Here is a 19,643-nt window from a genome sequence, read left to right as displayed (position 1 = left end):
GCTGCGTGTCGTGGTGCGCAGGGCGCCCCCTCGCTGCGTGTCGTGGTGCGCAGGGCGCCCCCTCGCTGCGTGTCGTGGTGCGCAGGGCGCCCCCTCGCTGCGTGTCGTGGTGCGCAGGGCGCCCCCTCGCTGCGTGTCGTGGTGCGCAGGGCGCCCCCTCGCTGCGTGTCGTGGTGCGCAGGGCGCCCCCTCGCTGCGTGTCGTGGTGCGCAGGGCGCCCCCTCGCTGCGTGTCGTGGTGCGCAGGGCGCCCCCTCGCTGCGTGTCGTGGTGCGCAGGGCGCCCCCTCGCTGCGTGTCGTGGTGCGCAGGGCGCCCCCTCGCTGCGTGTCGTGGTGCGCAGGGCGCCCCCTCGCTGCGTGTCGTGGTGCGCAGGGCGCCCCCTCGCTGCGTGTCGTGGTGCGCAGGGCGCCCCCTCGCTGCGTGTCGTGGTGCGCAGGGCGCCCCCTCGCTGCGTGTCGTGGTGCGCAGGGCGCCCCCTCGCTGCGTGTCGTGGTGCGCAGGGCGCCCCCTCGCTGCGTGTCGTGGTGCACAGGGCGCCCCCTCGCTGCGTGACGTGGTGCACAGGGCGCCCCCTCGCTGCGTGACGTGGCGGAATTCCGCTCAGGAGCTTGACCATATTACTTTGTCCGAATAGCTTCGCTTGTTGAGATGTGAAGCCTGCTTCAAGACTGGCCATATCCACTCTGTGTAGAGTCCTTTACACATGTCAGAGTGTGTACACAGTTCTGTCACACTGCTGGTCCTTGTTAAAATGCGTACCGTTTCCCATTACAGATCATACTCAAGTACCTCTGCTGAAGATGCTATTAAGAAAGGGGAAGTGCCTCCTACACCACCACCGAGACTTCCAAAGACTCACTCCAGAGCATCTTCTCTGGACCTGAATAAACTTTTCCAGCAAGGTAATCAAGGTAAGTGATCCTTCCACGCTACGTGAAGAGCAGGCTTTGTTATGTAAGTTGCTGCACTTTATTCTCCACTTGCTCATAAAGAATGGCCTCATCTATTATTGAGAGGAGAAAAGGATGTTGCAGTACATTTCGCGTAAAATAGCTGTAGTTTTTCCCAAATGTGCTTTTAACATTTTACGCTGCATATCATATAAAAATCGCTGTGTATTTTTCATTGGAATTTAATGCTTTTTGCCTGGAATTATATCCAACGTTAACTATCACTTGCTGAAAGTATTTCAAGTCTTTATGTACCCAACAGCCACCAAGATAAGATTTGAGACATCTGTCCTTTGTTATGTTTCCGCCAATTGTATTTTATTTTAATATCACTTAATGTTCATAAAAAGATACACCGGTAGCTCAGCTGATGGCTCAGTTGGTAAAGTCGGTCAACTTTGGGCAGACGCACTAGGTCCTTCTGGTCTTACTCCCAGACTCTGAGGTGCTGATCTTAACTGGGCCAGTGGCAGGTGTGCTCCAATTGGCCTCCCAGTCATTGGGTTAGAGAGGGGGAAATTGGATAGAGGTCCTGCTTTCAATTGATATTCAGCAGCATATTATAAAAGCAAAACACTGCGGATGCTGGAAATCTAAAATAAAAACAGAAAATGCTGGAAACAAGTCAGGCAGCATCTGGAGAGAGAAAAAGAGTTAACATTTCAGGTCGATGACCTTTCATCAGAACTTGAAGTGCTGGAAGTGCACGTCTCTGGATGTTGGATGAGAACTGGATTGGGTTTGATGGTGATACTCCCATGGTCAGATTGCTGACATTCGCCACCAAGATTTGCACATGAATGATGCGCACCTGGCCAAGGTACCAGAGGACAGTCGGTGTGGCCTTGAAAATGTATTCAATGAAGGAGTCAACACATTCAGGACAAGTTGGGAGAGGAGAAAATGCCTTTTTAATTCCATCAGGTGATGCAAGTTACTTATTCAAGAAACATTGTGCTACTACTCACACAAGAAGTTCCTAATTGAGCAATGCAGGAGTGGTGAACGGAGATGAGGTGATTCCCCAGTGAGGGGGGGGAGGATGTTGTGGAATAAATTGTCCTCTGAAGCTGTCACACGCTTCATAACAGACCGTTTCAGACGACCAGGAGCAGGTCGGCTAGGTGGATGGTATGGAGAGAACTTTTTTATTCATTCATAGGATTTGGGCGTTTCTGGCAAGGCCAGCATTTATTGCCCTTGAGAAGGTGGTGGTGAGCTGCCTTCTTGAACCGCTGCAGTCCGTGTGGTGAAGGTTCTCCCACAGTGCTGTTAGGAAGGGAGTTCCAGGATTTTGACCCAGCGACGATGAAGGAACGGTGATATATTTCCAAGTCGGGATGGTATGTGACTTGGAGGGGAACGTGCAGGTGGTGGTGTTCCCATGCGCCTAGTGCCCTTATCCTTCTATGTGGTAGAGATTGCGGGTTTGGGAGGTGCTGTCGAAGAAGCCTTGGTGAGTTGCTGCAGTGCATCTTGTAGATGATACACACTGCAGCCGCGGTGCACCGGTGGTGAAGAGAGTGAACGTTTAAGGTGGTAGATGCGGTGCCAATCAAGTGGGCTGCTTTATCCTGGATGGTTCCTTTGGCCCTTGAATACAGGATACAATTGGTCATTAGTAACTGGATTGCTCATTGTGGTATGAGTCTGTAAACATAGCAGAAATCAAGACAGTCACTATCAGTGACCCCATCAGTATGTATGTGTCCATCATAACAGCCACAATATCTTGTATGGATAAAATTTGGGAGAGACTTAAATCATGAAAACCACAAATGCTGAAAGCTCTGAGATCCAAGCTTTCTTTGCTGAAGAGTCTGATTCTTAAGGCTGTCACTTTGGAGCATTTGATATTTGTGGTTTTGGCTAAGGCTGACACTCCAGGCTTCTCCATCCAACAATCATAAACTGTGGTAGTGATGGCTGTAACAATCCCTGCTCATACACTTTCTCTCACCTTATGTGGGAATTATGCTATTGAGATGATGCTCTAACTGCTGTAATCTTATACGGGCATTTCACTGCGGTATTCTTCAGGGAACCAGCGAGTTCATGACTGACTTTTTTTTAAACTTGCTTTTATATTCTACTCACTTCTCTCTTCCACTGGGCTGCATCATCAAGGAAGGTGGTGCTCTCTGGGAATGCAAGTCCTTTCGCAAGGATGGTGGAACAATCTGAGTGAACCCCACATTAAAGAAGCAGAACGCAGAAGATCTGGCTACCATCAAAGCCACTTCAAGTGTGACAGTCCTTTTCACCCCATCTCTTTCCCCTCTCTGCTTCCTGCTATATGTACTCCATTTAGGAGCTTAGTTGAAAAGTGCTGAAACTTAACTATTGAGGGCAGTTTATGATCAAAAGCTGTAATAGGTTGCCAAGAGGCCAATCACTGGACTCATTTAAAAACTGAAATGAAAAGATAGGAAGAAAGGGGGTCGAAAAGTCGTCATCCAAATTATCTTGTGAATTTAAATATTTGTCCCAAAAATCAGGTTTAGCCTCATTTGTTTAGAAATCTGATGCACTACAGTTATGACTATCAGATCTTCAAACCTGTGAAAGAGTGTTTAAAGCCAAAATTGGCTGAACTGATTTTTGAATTTCTTGAAAATCTGCATTCCACTATCTGGGCCTTACTTTTTTTCCTCTCCAATTTTCTCCCCTTTTTCTCCCTCTTTATTTCTGAAAGCATTGCATCTTGCTGGGCTACAATGGCAGACAGGCAGCAGTCCTCTGGTACCTCACTCACATGGCCATTCTTGGGTAAATGTTGACCATGAGGGTCCACAGGCTACTCGATTAGTCATCACTTGCCATCCATGTGCACACTGGATAGCATTCAGGAGCAGGGATCGTAGCTCTTTGTTTTCTCACCCAAGCCCAGTTGAGACCAATTGTAGTATCCCAACTACTGCCTCAACACGGACCAGAAATCAAACCTTGATCCTTTGATTTGTATAACCTAGGGACACAGTGAGTGATGTCTTTACTCACTAGGCTATCAGGGAATATCCAATGCCTCATTTTTAGATCAAGATTAGCAACAATCCTATTGATATGTCATTTTAGTTTATTGTTTGAGGTTTATGAATATTTTTCAAAAATAATAGCCCATAAATTGCTCTGAGCGGTGAACCAACAGTGCTCACCGTTCTTTAGATTTAAATTCACCCACTAAGATACCGGGTTCTTTTTGGTGGCAACTTCCTTGAAATGCGATTTCAAAAAACCGCAGCATTCTTTCCCAGGCTGTGTGAACGGGGAAAGGATCTCTGTCGCCTTAACCAATCAATTTGAAACAAGCCACACTGAGAACCAGGAAGTGAAACTCATTGACAAACCATGCAGACTAAGAACCAGGAAGTGCCTGATAAGGTTAGTAAATGTATTATAAAATGAGATAGAGAAAGCGAAATAAAGAGAGGGTAAGATTAAAAGACTGAGATAAGAGACAAAGAGAAAGTGAAACGCTCAGCGTACCTTTTTTGTGGCGAGATTAGTTAGTTTCCGGCTGGGCAGGAGAGGAAGATGGCGTTGGTCCATTGATTGCAACCAGCGAGGCCCCTTTAGCGCAAAGCTTTCAGCTCACCAGTGAATCAGGAAGAGCAAGTTCTGGATTTCTGCGTTTGACTGCGCATGTACAGTCGCTGGAACTTGCTCTTCGATTTGTCCATTAATAACGGTGACCGCTGTTAGGCTCACCGTTATTTTACGAGCAATTTCCTCCCCCCCCCCCCCCCCCCCCAATTCATTTAGCATTCTGTTATATTTTAAAATGTTGGCAGAGAGAAATCTGAAGTTATAATCATATCAAAATTCTTACCACATGCTTTGTTTAAAATCATATATCGATGATACTGTACTTTTCTCTCTAACATATAATACAGCAACCACTGTCACATCGCCTCATCCAAGTTAATCCTTTCTACTAGTCATTGCCTCAGTAAGTTGCTTTGACTGACATCAAAAGTGTCAACAACCTAAACAGTACTAATAACCAAAATGATTCTGTGCTCCCAAAGAATACACTTTTTTAAAAAAAAATTTCCCTGCAACTCCTTTAGCTGAAATGGATGCAGCACCTGTAGTCATAATGTAATGAGTAGAATCCCTAATTGTAACCTCCCCCAGCCCTACATCCCTAAGAGAATTCTACGTTCCTCCAACTTTGGCCTCTTCTGCATCCCCAACTTCCTTTGCCCCATCGTTGGCGGCCGTGCCTTCAGCTATCTAGGCCCTAAGCTCTGGAATTACCTCCCCAAATCTCTTTGCCTCTCCACCTCTCCCTCCTCCTTTAAGACTCTCCTTAAAACCTACCTCTTTGACCAAGCTTTTGGTCACCTGTCCTAATGTCTCCTCCTTTGGCTCAGTGGTAAATTTTGACTGGTTACATTCCTGTGAAGAGCTTTGGGTCGTTTTATTACATTAAAAGTACTATATAAATGCAAGTTGTTGTAAACTATCATAGTTACAGGTGCACTAATAATGTTGGTGGGCGAACTGTATCGGTAACTGTGCATGCACCATGTTGTGTGACGTGGTTGATAAAGTAACAGGAGCGTTGTGTAAATCTTTGAGTTTGAGGTCATCAATGTTACTTTAACCCCTCAATTAATGGAAGTACCAAATAACCCATTTGTACTCCCATGTTAGCAATTTATTGTTCAGCTCATGTACTGATTGGTGTTGATATTTATATTTATTACATTTTTATTTTATATTAGTGGTAAAGTCTGGTTGGTTACTGCCACCTCCTGCCGTCCCACCACGACCTCCAACAGCCAAGGTAACGTGCAATCTGCAGAGCAACCACAGAGTACTGTGTGTTAAGTTATTCATATGCTGATGGTATGCACCGTGCAAAAAGAAATCCGTGATAATTAAAGTGATAGGGAAAAAAAATTAGAATTGCAAAGTGAGTTATTGCTATAACTGATCTAAATGAAAAGGGATGTATTTGTTCAGCAGTCACGGAGGAAGGGCACTGCAGGCTATGTGATGTTTGCGCAGTGTTTGTCTCAAAATACAAAAGCAGCTGTCATAGCTTAGCCAAGATAAAAAGCCTGATTGATAGAACCGAGAATGTGCCCCGGTGCAGTTTCATATTTTAGATTTTTTTTCATACAAACATCCTGTGACAATAGGGGAGAAAGAAGAATCGACTGGAAGGATAGTACCCAATACATATTATAGCAAGGCTTCTTTTCGGAGAATTAAAGTGAGCGTATACTGCTCAGATTTTTAAAAATTGCTGTGCTATGGTACAGTGACCTATTGGAGCATTACCTTGCGCTGCTGACCCCTGACCTCGGCTGCTCTAGGGAGTCGCTGAGTGAAGGCCTGCCAAATCCCCCACATTGGGGAGGGAACATCAGGATGGATGTCCCGAGACTGCTCTTGCATGCCCCTTGGCATCAGGCTCGGAGTAGATTAACCATTGTCCTATTGGCTATAAGTAACATTAGAGTCAGAGACTGAGGAGCTTGGAGGGGAGTGGGATTGTTCATTCTCTCTCTCTCTCTCTCTCTCTCTCTCTCTCTCTCTCTCTCTCTCTCTCTCTCTCTCTCTCTCACACACACAGATATTGCTTTCCTTTTGCAGCGATATTGGGGTGGAAACATTGTAATACAAGTGTATTCATTCCATGATTGTTGCCTGGCATAATGAATTGTTACACTGGTTAGTGACAGTATAAGCAATTGTCAGTAAATCTGTTGAGAACTAGGCATACCGAATCAAATGGATTATCACAACAAATCATGACTTTTCTTCTTCCCTCTTAACTACCATCTTTTTAGGCTTTTCCATATCAGTAGTAGGCCTCTGCCTATCCTGCTGTATGGAACGGGCTGCTACAAGGTGGCTGAGAGTCGAGTAGCCCAGTGTGACCTATTCTTCCATTTTTTTTTTTGCTTCCCCGTCAATGGACAAATGCAGAGGTTCTGTTTTAGCAGTTAAAATGCTCTGAATGGATTTGTGAATAAGTTTAGAACAGGAGTGTATAGTTTTCGGAGATATTTTCTCCCCTTTTCCCTCCTGTAATCTTTCCATGTTATTCACCTTCCCAGGCTGAGCAGATAGAAACTTGGTTCTAAGGCCTTCACCAATGCCATTTTGTAGCCAATCACTAGAAGTTGTATGAGACAACGTAGACAACTGCCTGTCTGTTTCCCCCTCCTGATTAGAAGAGTTTGTCCTCCCCTTCGTTCTTCCATGACGGCTCGTTTCAAAATTATCACCGTGCCATATGGGGAATTGCAGATGTGAACCCACGTCCTACCCCTGCAACTATCAAGCTCAATATGAACACACAGCTGGAGCTCCGCTAGGCTAAGGATGGGACTCCAGTCGTGTCAGATGTGAGAAGCATTATACAAAAAAGAACAGGTAAAACCTGGATGTTAAAAAAAAAAAGCAGCAATGAGCTTGATCACTGCTGCCAATATCCAGTATTAATCTCAGTCTCCAATAGTAGGGGCCCTATATATATAACTGGCCTCAGCACCCTGGGCTAGGGGGGGGAAAATTGGCCAAAGATCTCACCCCGATCACCATCAGCAATCCCTACTGGAAGTGTGTGGATGTGGACGTTGGGTGAGGGCAGGATTGAACTTGGCTGTGCGCCCCACCACAGTCAAATAGCCTGCCGGCACTCGCTGTTGAGTTCTTCAGAAGAATGGCCACTTAGATGAAGTAGCAGAGGGCAATCAGTGCCCATATTACTGAACCCCAGCAAGGACTCGATGCCTTCAAGAGAGGAAGAGTGGGGGAGATTTTGCAAGAATAAAAACCGTAGCCCTGGAAGACTGTCCATTGCAATTAGAAAACTATTCTTTTTTTTGTCTTTTGCAGATTGCTCCCTTTCCTACCAAAGCAGAGGGCAGTAATGTACCTGCCAAACAGCAGGAGCCAGTGCCACAGCCAAATTTTGCAGATTTCAGCAAGTTTAGTCAGCAGGTAAAAACAGTCAAGTGAATCACATTTCCTATATTCAGATTGATTCTGGAGATGCGTATTCATCATTATACCAAGTGGAGGGAAGGGACGGGGGGTGATGGTAAGGCAATACTAGCCTGCCCCTGCCAGAGAGTAGGCCAACCAAAAAAACTGAAGTGTCAGCCTTGGCTCAGTTGTCACACTCTCAACTCTGAATCAAAGGGTTTAAGCCAGAGACTTGAGCACATAAGTTAGGCTGGTATTTCAGTGCAGTACTGAGGGAATGCCATCTTTCGAATAAAACATCAAATGAAGGCCCTGTTTGCCCCCTTAGGTGAACATAAAAGATCCCATGACAATAAGAAAAGCAGGGTTTTCGCTCGGTGCCCTGGCCAGTATTTATCTCAACCAACACCTTAAAAAAAAATGAATGACCTGGTGATTTATCTCTTTGCTGCTTATGAGGTCCTGCTCTGTGTAAAATTGATGCCAATTTGCAACAGTCGCTAAATTTCAAAAATTACTTAATTGGCTATGAAGAGGATGTGAAAGGTGTTTTATAAATAAAAATTCTTTCTTCCTTACCTTTCCAAGTTTGAGGGAAGGAGCTCAAATAGCCCTAGTAACAGGCTACATTCACAGTTTCGAGTGAATCCAGGACCATTGTAATTCGCTCTCAATTTTCAGACTTGAAATTGATGTAATTTACTATTTTTACAAATGCTCTAGTAGTGTCCAAATGGGATTTTAGAAATTACCAACATTTTCTCAATAGCACAGGAATTGATTGAAATTATTCTCATTCAAACTGAATTTGCTACTGTGCAGCAGATTGATAGTTCCATTACAGCACTAATGCAAGAAATCTGCAGGCGTCTTAGAGTCACCTCTCCTCCACCCCCCCCCCTGCACCCCCCACTTTATAAAACTCTCCCCTTCTCTCCTTTCCCTTTTGAATTTCCCCATGACTGTCTTCATCAAGAAGTTTCCAGCAGTGCCACTCTTAAACCAGCCAGTTGGAGGTGCGTGGAAGTGATTTGGGGTGACTATCCCTCCGACCCCATGCAGACACATTTGGTCACTGCTTGGCACCTCCATACAATGGCACACTGAGATACAGATTCAGAATTTTGGGGGGATGCTCCCATGAACTGGTCTGGGGCACTGTGTCTTTGCAAGTCGTATTCAGTGTTATTGGGAGGTCACATAAAATTCCATATCTCACTATAAAAATCAGTGGGTTATTTTTAGCATGGAAGTTATGCTGATGTTACACGTCACATTCAATAATAAACATTCTATGGTTTAAGTTGCTGAAAAGAAACATTTTAGATATCGTTTGCATCTACTGGGTTTGCTACAGCAGACCCAACTTCTGGTTAAATCTGACCACTGGCTGCTGGTGTAAATACTCCACTGTTCCCAGTATTACCTTTTCTTCTCCTCTCTTCCCCTCTCATCTCCTGAAGGCAGTGACTTGCACTGGGCTATGAGCACAAAAGGCCCTCTGGTTTCTTATTGAAGAAGCCATTGTTCATATGTGAGCCTAGATGGAGAGTGCTGGCAGGCTATTTGTCCATGGTGAAGGAGGAGAGGGCCATCAGAGCAAAGCCTGATCCTTCTGCTACCTGACATCTACACTTGGGCAGTGCATACTTGGGAGTTTTCCCCTCCCCGATCTGGGGTTCTAAGTCCGATTTGTACACTCCATAACCTGCACTGTGCTGAATTTAGGTAATTAACATAAACTCTGAATTGAACTTGGGATCTTCCTGATCAACTGCCCATTGACTAAACTGACTGAACTATCAGGGAAGCCCAATGCTGTGTTAACCCCTTGCCCACTCCCATTTTTTTTCTACCCTTACCCACTTTCTTTCCTGGATTACAAATCCACATTCAATGGTTGTTCTCCTATAACTTGGCCAACTGATCACAATTCATGTGAGAGCCTGGACAAAGAATGTCGGCTGGCTATTCCAGATGTAAGGGCATCACAGTCGAACCTGATTCTTTGCTCACCTCGTGTCCACACATGCACACATACCAGCAGAGACCAACAACAGTGATGAGCCGCATTTCTTTTCCCTCCCTTGCCCGGGGATACTGGAACTTCACCAAAGGCGGCCATGGTCAATTTAAAGAACAGCAGAGGTTAGGACAAAATGCTATTCTACAAAGCATTGAGCTGGGCTCCTCTGATGGCTCAGAAAATGTATCCGGTAAGTAGCTGAGCCATTAGGACGAGGAAGATACCAGCCTGTGTTGAGTTAGCAGATCATAACTGCAGCAGCGATGCTACAATTTGTCACATCTCCCCAGGTTAGGGAGAGGAAAAGTGGCCAGGATTCCCACTCCTGCTGGCTTTCCAATGACCCTGTAATCAAAGAGTCTGTGACGCTCCCTGTCGACATTCACATGTGAGATACTTGGGGGAGATACTGCTGGGTACCTGATACACATGTATCTGTACCCACAGTAAAAAGTCAACTCCTTAAGGAGGGAAGAGAAGAAAACTGGTGGGGTGGGAAACGCATTAGGCGACATTATTGCCCTTGCAATGCCACAAAGTTATGTTTCTGCTAAGATCAGTGGCTAGGAAGATGTTTTGCAGTGCCCAGATGTTGCATTTTGCACTTTTGCCTCCTCCTTTCCCACCATTACCAAATCCAGGACATAAACTGGGTATGGTCCTCTGTGCCGGCTGCAAATACAGGTCACATTTCTGGTACCAGTCTGCTTAGTGATAAATCATTTGTGCTTCTGATGAGGTACATCATTGCAACATGAGAAAAAGGAATTGTATGCATAGATAATATTTCAGTGTAGTATGACAAAAACATCTTTGGCATGTTTGCCGATACGTTGCATATAGTATGTTTAGAAAGCTCGCGGCTGATTAAACGAGCAATTTACTGAATCTCTCACGATCATATGGGACCAAGGTTTATGGAATATTGAAATGAAGATGGAGCACTGTTCCAGTTCTGTGCTTTCTATTGCTTTTGAATGATAAATAGCTAGAATCTGGAGTTTCTGCACAAAGGTGACTTTGCTGTTCTACCTTATACATTCACCCTCCACATACTTTTTTTTCATAAAATGTACTTTATTCATAAAATTTGCAGCAAAACATAAATACAGTTGTCATATCACATTCCAAACATACACAATACAGATTATACAATTTGCAGCTTACATCAAGTACAGTTCAATGAACACATTGGACATAATTACAGTTCATGACACTCTGGGGTGTCTCATTGCATTATACTCAATACAGATTATTGATTACAGGTACATTACATCAATTTGAATTTTACATTCTGCCCGGGGGGGTTTTGCCCTGATTGCAGCCCCTCGATATACAATGGCGGGAAGGCTCTAAATGGTTGCCTTTCCCCACAGAGCCTTTGTGGCGGCTTCACCTAGCTTCAGTACGCCTCTGAGCACGTAGTCCTGGACCTTGGAATGTGCCAGTCTGTAACACTCGGTCGAGGACAGCTCCTTGCACTGGAAGACCAGCAAGTTTCAGGCAGACCAAAGGGCGTCTTTCACCGAGTTGATGGTCTTCCAGCAGCAGCTGGTGTGTGTCCCCGGGAACAGCCCATAAAGCACAGAGTCGTGTGTTACAGAACTGCTTGGGACGAACCTGGACAGATACCACTGCATCTCTCTCCAGACCTTCCTTGCAAAGGCGCATTCCAGAAGGAGATGGGTGACTGTTTCGTCTGGACCGCAGGGACACACACCGAGACAGACATCAACTGCTGCTGGAAGACCATCAACTCGGTGAAAGACGCCCTTTGGTCTGCCCGAAACCTGCTGGTCTTCCAGTGCACGGAGCTGTCCTCGACCGAGTATTGCAGACTGGCACATTCCAAGGTCCAGGACTACGTGCTCAGGGACGCACTGAAGCTAGGTGAAGCCGCCACAAAGGCTCCTCGGGGACAGCGTGCGGTGGCACTGAGTCCGGGAGTACAGGAAGGATCTGACAGGAAGGGCCCAACTCACCACCAGCCAAGCTATGTCTTGGTGCTTGTTTGAAAGTTCTGGCAGTGAGGCGTTCTGCCTAATGACATTGATAGTCTGCTCGGGGAACCAACTGACCGGATCCATCGTCTCCTTTTCCCGCAGGGTCTCGAGGACGTTACGTGCGGACCACTTACTGATCGCCTTGTGGTCGAAAGTGTTTTTTTGCATAAACTTTTCGACGAAGGACAGGTGGGGCGGAACGGTCTAACTGGACGGAGTGTTCCGTGGCAGCGTGGCCAGGCCCATCCTTCACAACACCGGGGATAGGTAGAACCTCAGCACGTAGTGACATTTTGTGTTTTCATACCAAGGGTCCACGCAAAGCTTGATGCAGCCGCACACGAAAGTGGCCATCAGGATGAGGGCCAAGTTGGACACGCTTTTCCCCCCTTTCTCTAGAGATTTATACATCGTGTCCCTGCGGACACTGTCCGTTTTTGGTCTCCAGATAAAGCAGAAGATGGCTCGGGTGACTGTCACAGTGTAGGAGCGAGGTATGGGCCAGACCTGTGCCAAGTACAGCAACACCGAGAGCACCTCGCACCTGATGACCAGGTTTTTGCCCACAATCGAGAGGGATCGTCGACCCCACAGTCCCAGTTTCTGCTTCACCTTGGAAATACACTCCTTCCAGTTTTTGGTGCATGCCCAGGCCCCCCCACCCCCGAACCAGATCCCCAGCACCTTCAGGTAATCCGACCTGACAGTGAAGGGACCAAAGGATCAGTCTGTCCAGTTCCCAAAGAACATGGCCTCGCTCTTGGTATGATTTACCCTAGCCCCTGAGGCCAGTTCGAACTGGTCGTAGATGCTCATCAATCTGCGGACCGACAGCTGATCCGAGCAAAAGACGGCGACATCGTTCATGTACAGGGAGGCCTTGACCTGAGTGCCTCCACTGCCTGGGATCGTCATCCCTCCTGATGGACTCGGCAAAGGGGTCGATGCAGCACACGAACAAGACAGAGGAGAGAGGACAGCCCTGCCTGACTCCAGATTTGATCGGGAAGCTTTCTGATTCCCACCCGTTGATTGAAAGGGCGCTACTGATGTTTGTGTGGAGCAGTTGGATCCAATTGCGGATTCCCTCCCCAAACCCCATTTTGGAGAGCACGTCCATCATGTACGTGTGGGATATTCTATCAAAGGCCTTCTCCTGGTCCAGGCTGATCAGGCAGGTGTTCACCCCTCCGTCCTGTACGTAGGCGATCGTATCCCTGAGTAGCGCCAGACTATCTGAGATCTTCCTGCCGGGTATGGCGCAGGTCTGATTGGGGTGAATCCCACCTCCAGGGCTGACTTGACCCGACTGGCGATGACCTTGGACAGAATTTTGTAGTCCACGTTAAGTAGTGAGATGAGTCGCCAATTTTTGATTTCTTCCCTCTCCCCCTTCCGCTTGTAGATGAGGGTCTGTTGCCTGATTGGGGGAAATCACAGCACACTCCCTTCAAGGCACTTTTCAATGGAACAACCTCTTTGTGCATCAGGGCAAGGAGTTGTTTACATGTGTTTAAGAAATACAAGCAAAATCTCAAAGCCATGCCAGTTATGGCCCCTCAGGGTGGGCAGTGGCCAGCACCTCAATAAACCCAAGCACTCCGTTCTCAAGGGAAGGCATAGTTTGCAGCAATAAAGCTTTCTACATATTTGGGTTCAAGAAACCAGGCAGAGGAATTTGGGAAAGCACCAGAGGTAACTTTTGTTCTGGCTCCTGACTAAAGCATCTCAGCAATGACCATCACTGGCTCCCCAAAATGATAAGAGGCTTGCATCTCTCACTTTGTAGATGAGTGGGGCCTTTTTAAATTGGATTCACAGGCAAGTGAGATTGTCGCAGATGGCTACTTCTTTCATTTTGACAGGATCCTTCTGCATTTCAAAGAAGTAATATCCTCAGGACAACCAAAGTAACCCTAATCAAAATGATTTTGGACTGAGACATTTCTTCTGTCACAAGATGAATTTCAGGGAACAATGTACTCTGAACTAGCACCAGCCGTTGTTTCTTTGCATTTGGCCAATCTGATGTGTGTTCCAGTTTAGAGGTGCTAGGAAAGAATGAGTTAGAGTAGGAAACTGTGCAGTAAATCTTGATTTCAGCAGTGAATATATAGAGAAGAGCAACAGATTATCTGTAACTTAGAAGGAGCAAGCAAAAAAAGTTCAATGAAGGACTGAACATAGTACTATCGATAAAATAGAGTATGGCACGTAAAGCTGGAGATGAGAAGCATCATTTACTGAACAAAACATTTTTTTCTTGTGTCCTATCCAAGAGTGTGAGAGAGGCTCTACGAGAGCATTCCCAGATAGAAGTCCAGTATTCAAGTATTGGAATTAAGGAGTAAAAGTAAGATTTAGCATAAAACAGGAAAACCAGCATGTTGGAAACAGTTTCCTACCTAATTGTCCTTCAGTGCTAACCTTAAATATCATTTTGCAATACTCTTTATCCATTACAATCTCAACAGCACAAGATTGGCACTAGACCTGACTTAACCCTACTCTTCAATCACATATAGAGCTCATGTGCAGTATTTGCCAAATTGAGCTGTGTCCGCGGATTGTACTGCACATCATATGCTGAAGAGATGTCGAGGCAAAGCATCATTACCTCAGCGTTGCCTCTACTTTGACCCTTTGAATTATATTCCTGAGAATTGGATATAATTAGGCGGAAAGGTCAAGTGACCGGAGTTTTCGCTCGAAGTTTGGCCAGAACATTTTTTAAACAATTTCTCTGCTAACAATGCACTTGACAATAAATTGAACATTTTCTGTTCTGTCTTTTAAGTAAAAGGTCTGACTGAGGAGTGCATTAAGGACAATTCGAGCCATGAGTTGGCCGATACTTTTATGTTACTGCCGCCTTCCATATCAACTTAACTTGTTTTTATGAAGTACTGTCGCACTGAAAAATCTGCAAGTCCTTACAGCTCGTAGAACCAATCCTGTGGCCTGGCTGGCTTGCTTTTATGGTGTTTTTTTCCCAGTTTCCTTCTCTTTTTCTCCCCTCTTCTGAAGTTGCAGATTCCTAACAAGATGGGGAGCTGTGAGTATCAGCAGCTTTCCATTACCTTGCCCAAGTACCCATTATTCATGCGGGAGTCCTAGACAGAATGTGTCCACTGGCTGATCAATCACCAGGGCATCGTAACTGAGCTAGATCCTGTTCTCCTCCTATTGCTCTGGATGTATGTTTTCCAACAGGACTTACTGGGTAGCAATCATGAATGGGAATCCTGGCTGATTTTTTTTTTTCCTCTCCTCTTCCTAGCACCAGGGCACTAAGGTTAATTGTCTATCCTGTCTACGGCCCGGACTTGGATCAGCTATCTCAAAACACAAAGGTCGGGGTTCTCTGCTCTGCACTCACCAGCCCATCTTTTTCCACTTATTAGTTTTAAAGGAGAGAAATTTGAGACTGGCTAGCCCAGAAGCAGAAAATCCAAGCCTTCCAGTCAATTGTCAGCTTAGATCAGAAATTGAAGCACAGAGTCTCTGATCCACATGGTTTACAATTATCCTGGACAGTACCCATTAGGCCATCAGGGTGGGGGGTAAAGAATGGGGATGGGCTACGACATGGCTTTAATATTTATTCAAAGAAATGCCACCTTCATGAAAAGCATTTGGCGAGCCCTTTTCTATTCCATTTATTTACCAAGTACGTGGTACGAAAGTGTAAATCACATTGAAATGTTTCATTGCGAGATATATGCATAACATTGCTGTGACACAGCACTTTTGGCCCTACACTCTCACCCTGATATAGAAGCCTAGATGAAGGGACAGGGTCAGTGGTGGAGAAAAACAATGAGGTAAATAGACTTGAAGTGAAAACTGAGGGTTTACGGTTGTGTCACTCTCTCTGGAGGACGGTGGTCCTTTTCAGAAAGTCATAAGCCCAGTGTGTTTTTTTTTAAAAAGAGTGAGCGGATAGTGTACCGGCAAAAGGTGCTTCTACACTTGGCATTTGTTTGGTTTACATAAGAACATAAGAACATAAGAAATTGGAGCAGGAGTAGGCCAATCGGCCCCTCGAGCCTGCTCCGCCATTCAATAAGATCATGGCTGATCTGATCCCAACCACAAATCTAAAGAACACAAGAAGTCGGAGCAGGACCCGGCCACATAGCCCCTGGGCCCTCTCCGCCACCCACAGGGCATTGACCGATCCGAACTCAGCTTCATGTCCAATTTCCTGCCCGCTCCCCATAACCCCTAATTCCCTTTACTTCTAGGAAACTGTCTATTTCTGTTTTAAATTTATCTAATGATGTAGCTTCCACAGCTTCCTGGGGCAGCAAATTCCACAGACCTACCACCCTCTGAGTGAAGAAGTTTCTCCTCATCTCAGTTTTGAAAGAGCAGCCCCTTATTCTAAGGTTGCAGGAGAGTGTGATGCGTGCGTCACCCTGTCACATTGTTCCTACATCCTGATGGCTGAATCCTAAATCCACTAAAGTGTGGGCCTATGATGCTGCCAAAGGGATAAGAGTTTTAGTGATGTAAACATGGGGAGCCGGAAATAGATGCTACCGTCCAAACTAAAGGGCCAAATGTGAACGCGCTTTTATATGTTTAGTTTGCGTCACTGTGTTCCAGTGTCATTTAATAAGTGGGGATGAATTTGGATATTGTCCAAAATACAATTCTCATCCCAATTTGATTGATTTGGTCTGTCTCGATTAAATATGTCCCTTTTATGATTGCATCACATCATCTGAAGTAACTCCATCTGAAAGAAAAATCACAGCCCAGGCTTCTAATTGTACTGTTATTTTGGTATACAAAGTACCCAAGGACAGGGCCAAGTAAGATAATCGGTGTTGTCCAAACCTTGTACCATCAATCTCAAGTTTTGCTTAGGATACCAGAGCAACTGGAATAATCTGAACTGGAGTGCTGATCCAAGGTGAGTTCACTCATCAATCTAGGAGTCCAAAACTTTCATCTGGTGAGCCTCAGGATCAGTTGCCATGAGAGGAAGAAGAGCCTATTTGCTAAGGCTATGGTTGCAGGCTAGAAGCAGGTTCTGTGGTGTTTTGATGTATTTATGAGAAGGAATTGGTGGTAAATAACTGGGGTAAATTTGGATAAGTGATTTGTAATCTAAGATTTTACCACCAGATGGCGCACTTAGCGGATGTGGCACATTTTCAGACAACTAAATTCGTAGATCTTCAAGTAACACTAGACAACAAACCAAAGTTTAAATGGTTATTTAAAATTTCTTTTTGTTACCCTAGTTGCTATCTTTTTAGTTAATTGCTGTTATTTTGTTGTTAAAAACGTATTGAAATGCTGTTGCTCTGATAACTACAGATAGGGAGGACATTTAAGAAATGGAGGGAAAAAGGAAAGCAGTGACTCATTACTCAAAATCAACAAGAGGAGTATATGTACATGAATTAGGAATGAATAAATCACAAGGGGGAAGCACTTTTATTTTCTAATGAACTATGGTCCAGTCCTCGCTGAATACAGCTCCTGGCTCTCTACGTTTCAAAGAAGTTGCTGTTAATAAAATTATTTGCTGCAGGAATGAATGAAATACTGCGTGCTAGGGCCCAAATATTTTGAGCCACGGGAAAGTGGGACGTGGGTTCACTTCACGCAGCCCCATATATTGAGCTCTGAATCTCGGCTGTAACATCAGAGAGAGACATCAGGCAGATGCTATGCACTTCCCCCTATCAATATCACTTTGCTTCGTTGTAGAATAACAGTAGAGGCTGGACAGCAGGTCATCTGCCCATCCTCTCAGCCAAAGAGTACATGGCGTGGGAGGCTTATGAAAATAGAAAAGTACAAAATAACTCCTCAAAAACACATGTTCAAATAGAGGAACCCTCTCCTATGGGGTTTCAAACCACAATTTTGCCAGTGCATAGATTGCAGTGTACAAAAACTGCAGGGCTAATATCCCAGTTTGGCTCAGTTGTTAGCACACTCGTGTCTGACTCAGAAGATCATCAGTTCAAGTCTCACTCCATAATCTAGGCTGATGCATCTTTGCAGTGCTGAGGGAGTGCTGTGTAGTCTTAGGTCCCTTAATTCAGGTGAGATGTTAAACCAAGACCCCATCTGTCTGTTCAGGTGCAAATAAGTGGTCCCATGGCACCATTCAAAGAAAAGCAGGAGAGTTCTCCTGGTGTCCTGGCCAACATTCATCCCTCAACCAACACCTCCAAAGACAAATGAACTGGTCTTTCATCTCATTGCTCTTTGTGGGACCTTGCTGTGCACAAACTGGCTGCATGTTTGCCTAATAACAATATCTACACTTCAAAGGTCATTTGTTGGTTGTGAAGCTCTATGGGCTATCTGAGGATGTGAAAGGTGCTATATAAATGCAATTTATTTCCTTCCTTTTCCTGAGGCCTTGAAATAAAGGTGTCCGTTTCATGTAAGTATCCTTTGAAATTATTTTGTCATTTTTTTTCCTGTATTTTTCACTCACCTTGCATTTATTCTTATCTGTGCATTGATCCTGAACGGATTGGCTGATTTTGGAAATGCTCAGCTTCTTCAATATGTGTAACGGTGAAGGAATTTCTCATCTAATCTTAAACTAGACAATAGGAGGTAAACTAGTTCAGAGCCTGTTAATGACAAAAACAGAGTTTACTTTTATAAAAATACAAGTGTGTGCATTATTTAATCGATAGGTGATTGGTTTTGCAGGTTAACAAAGGATCATTAACAGAACTGTATCCTCAAGTCAATAGACCGAGTAGTCTTGGAGAAGAAAGCAATTCTCCTGTTAAGGTTAGTTTGGAATGTCTACAGTTTCCTTGTACTTTTTGTTTGGCAGCTTTATTTGATTTTTTGCAGATTTTTGATTTCCTTTTGTTCCTGGTTAATCTTCAAGGGTGTATATCTCATGGTTTATGTGCCTGGTTCTCCATTTGTTTTGTGGCCATCAAAAAGAGGCAAGAAGTTCTTTTTGAAATTGAGACAATGATCCCCACATAAAGTTATTGTCTAGGGACCCTATCTCGGGTCCAGATATTCTAAAGGTATTGGCACAAGATAGTATTTATTTAATAATTTCAACATTTGAGGAAGAATAGATATGTTCTGTATAATGTAATTTGCTGTATTGTCTTTGCCGCTGTTGACCTATTAATAAATATGTTTTGTAGTTTATAGCCTGAGCCACAATATGATGGTGTTTATTCTACCATTTTCTGAAGTTTATGGCTCAGGACCTATGGAGTAAAGAGTTCTGTTCAATCTCTCTGCTTGCTACATTACTCTGTTGTTGAGCATATAAAGGCACCATCCAGTTGATGGGGAGTGAGAGTTTGCTTACAGGAGCAATCTTTGGTGCCAAGCATGAGGAAAATATCTGACTAAACCTAAAAACATAGTGGTATAAATTGGTCATGGCCGGTAGCGCAAAACAGGCATTAGGTCGGAGTGTAAACCGGATGGTCAATTTGTTATCTCCCCTTTTGCGATACTGCCAAAGATTGATTTATACCCCATAATGGGGCTTTAATGCCCAGCACAGGTCGAACTGGACACCAAGCTTGTGCACCGTTTGGTTCAGTGTGAGTGAGTAGCCAGGAACGGAATTGCCAGTAGAGACGCAAAAGGACCGATTTTTGGATGGCCGAGCGGGTGCGTTGCGGGCAGGGGGGGGTTCCTAAAATGGCGGAATCCCGGAGCGGGTTCGGAGCCCGGCTCCAACCCGCTGACTT

General features: G+C 44.9%; 1 protein-coding gene across 3 annotated transcripts in view; it reads left to right on the top strand.

Moving 5' to 3' along the window:
- reps2 (RALBP1 associated Eps domain containing 2) overlaps window positions 1–19,643 on the top strand; it is a 226,124-nt gene that overhangs the window by 188,494 nt on the left and 17,987 nt on the right. Inside the window, exons 13-16 of one of the 3 annotated variants that reach the window (XR_010964378.1) lie at window positions 776–912; window positions 5,682–5,743; window positions 7,143–7,344; window positions 7,810–7,880. Coding sequence is in view for 2 of the 3 variants with exons in the window: in XM_067992673.1 (XP_067848774.1) it covers window positions 776–912; window positions 5,682–5,743; window positions 7,810–7,914; window positions 18,622–18,705 (388 nt within the window). In the remaining variant the exon portion in view is untranslated. Of the gene's footprint in view, window positions 1–775; window positions 913–5,681; window positions 5,744–7,142; window positions 7,345–7,809; window positions 7,915–18,621; window positions 18,706–19,643 lie in introns of those variants that run through there. The other 2 variants (XM_067992673.1, XM_067992674.1) reach the window with 2 other exon arrangements.

Source organism: Heptranchias perlo, chromosome 11 (genome assembly GCF_035084215.1).
Source record: "Heptranchias perlo isolate sHepPer1 chromosome 11, sHepPer1.hap1, whole genome shotgun sequence".
NCBI classification, from domain to species: domain Eukaryota; kingdom Metazoa; phylum Chordata; class Chondrichthyes; order Hexanchiformes; family Hexanchidae; genus Heptranchias; species Heptranchias perlo.
Note: the sequence above shows the minus strand (reverse complement) of the source record. Positions and strands in the feature narration are given on the sequence as shown.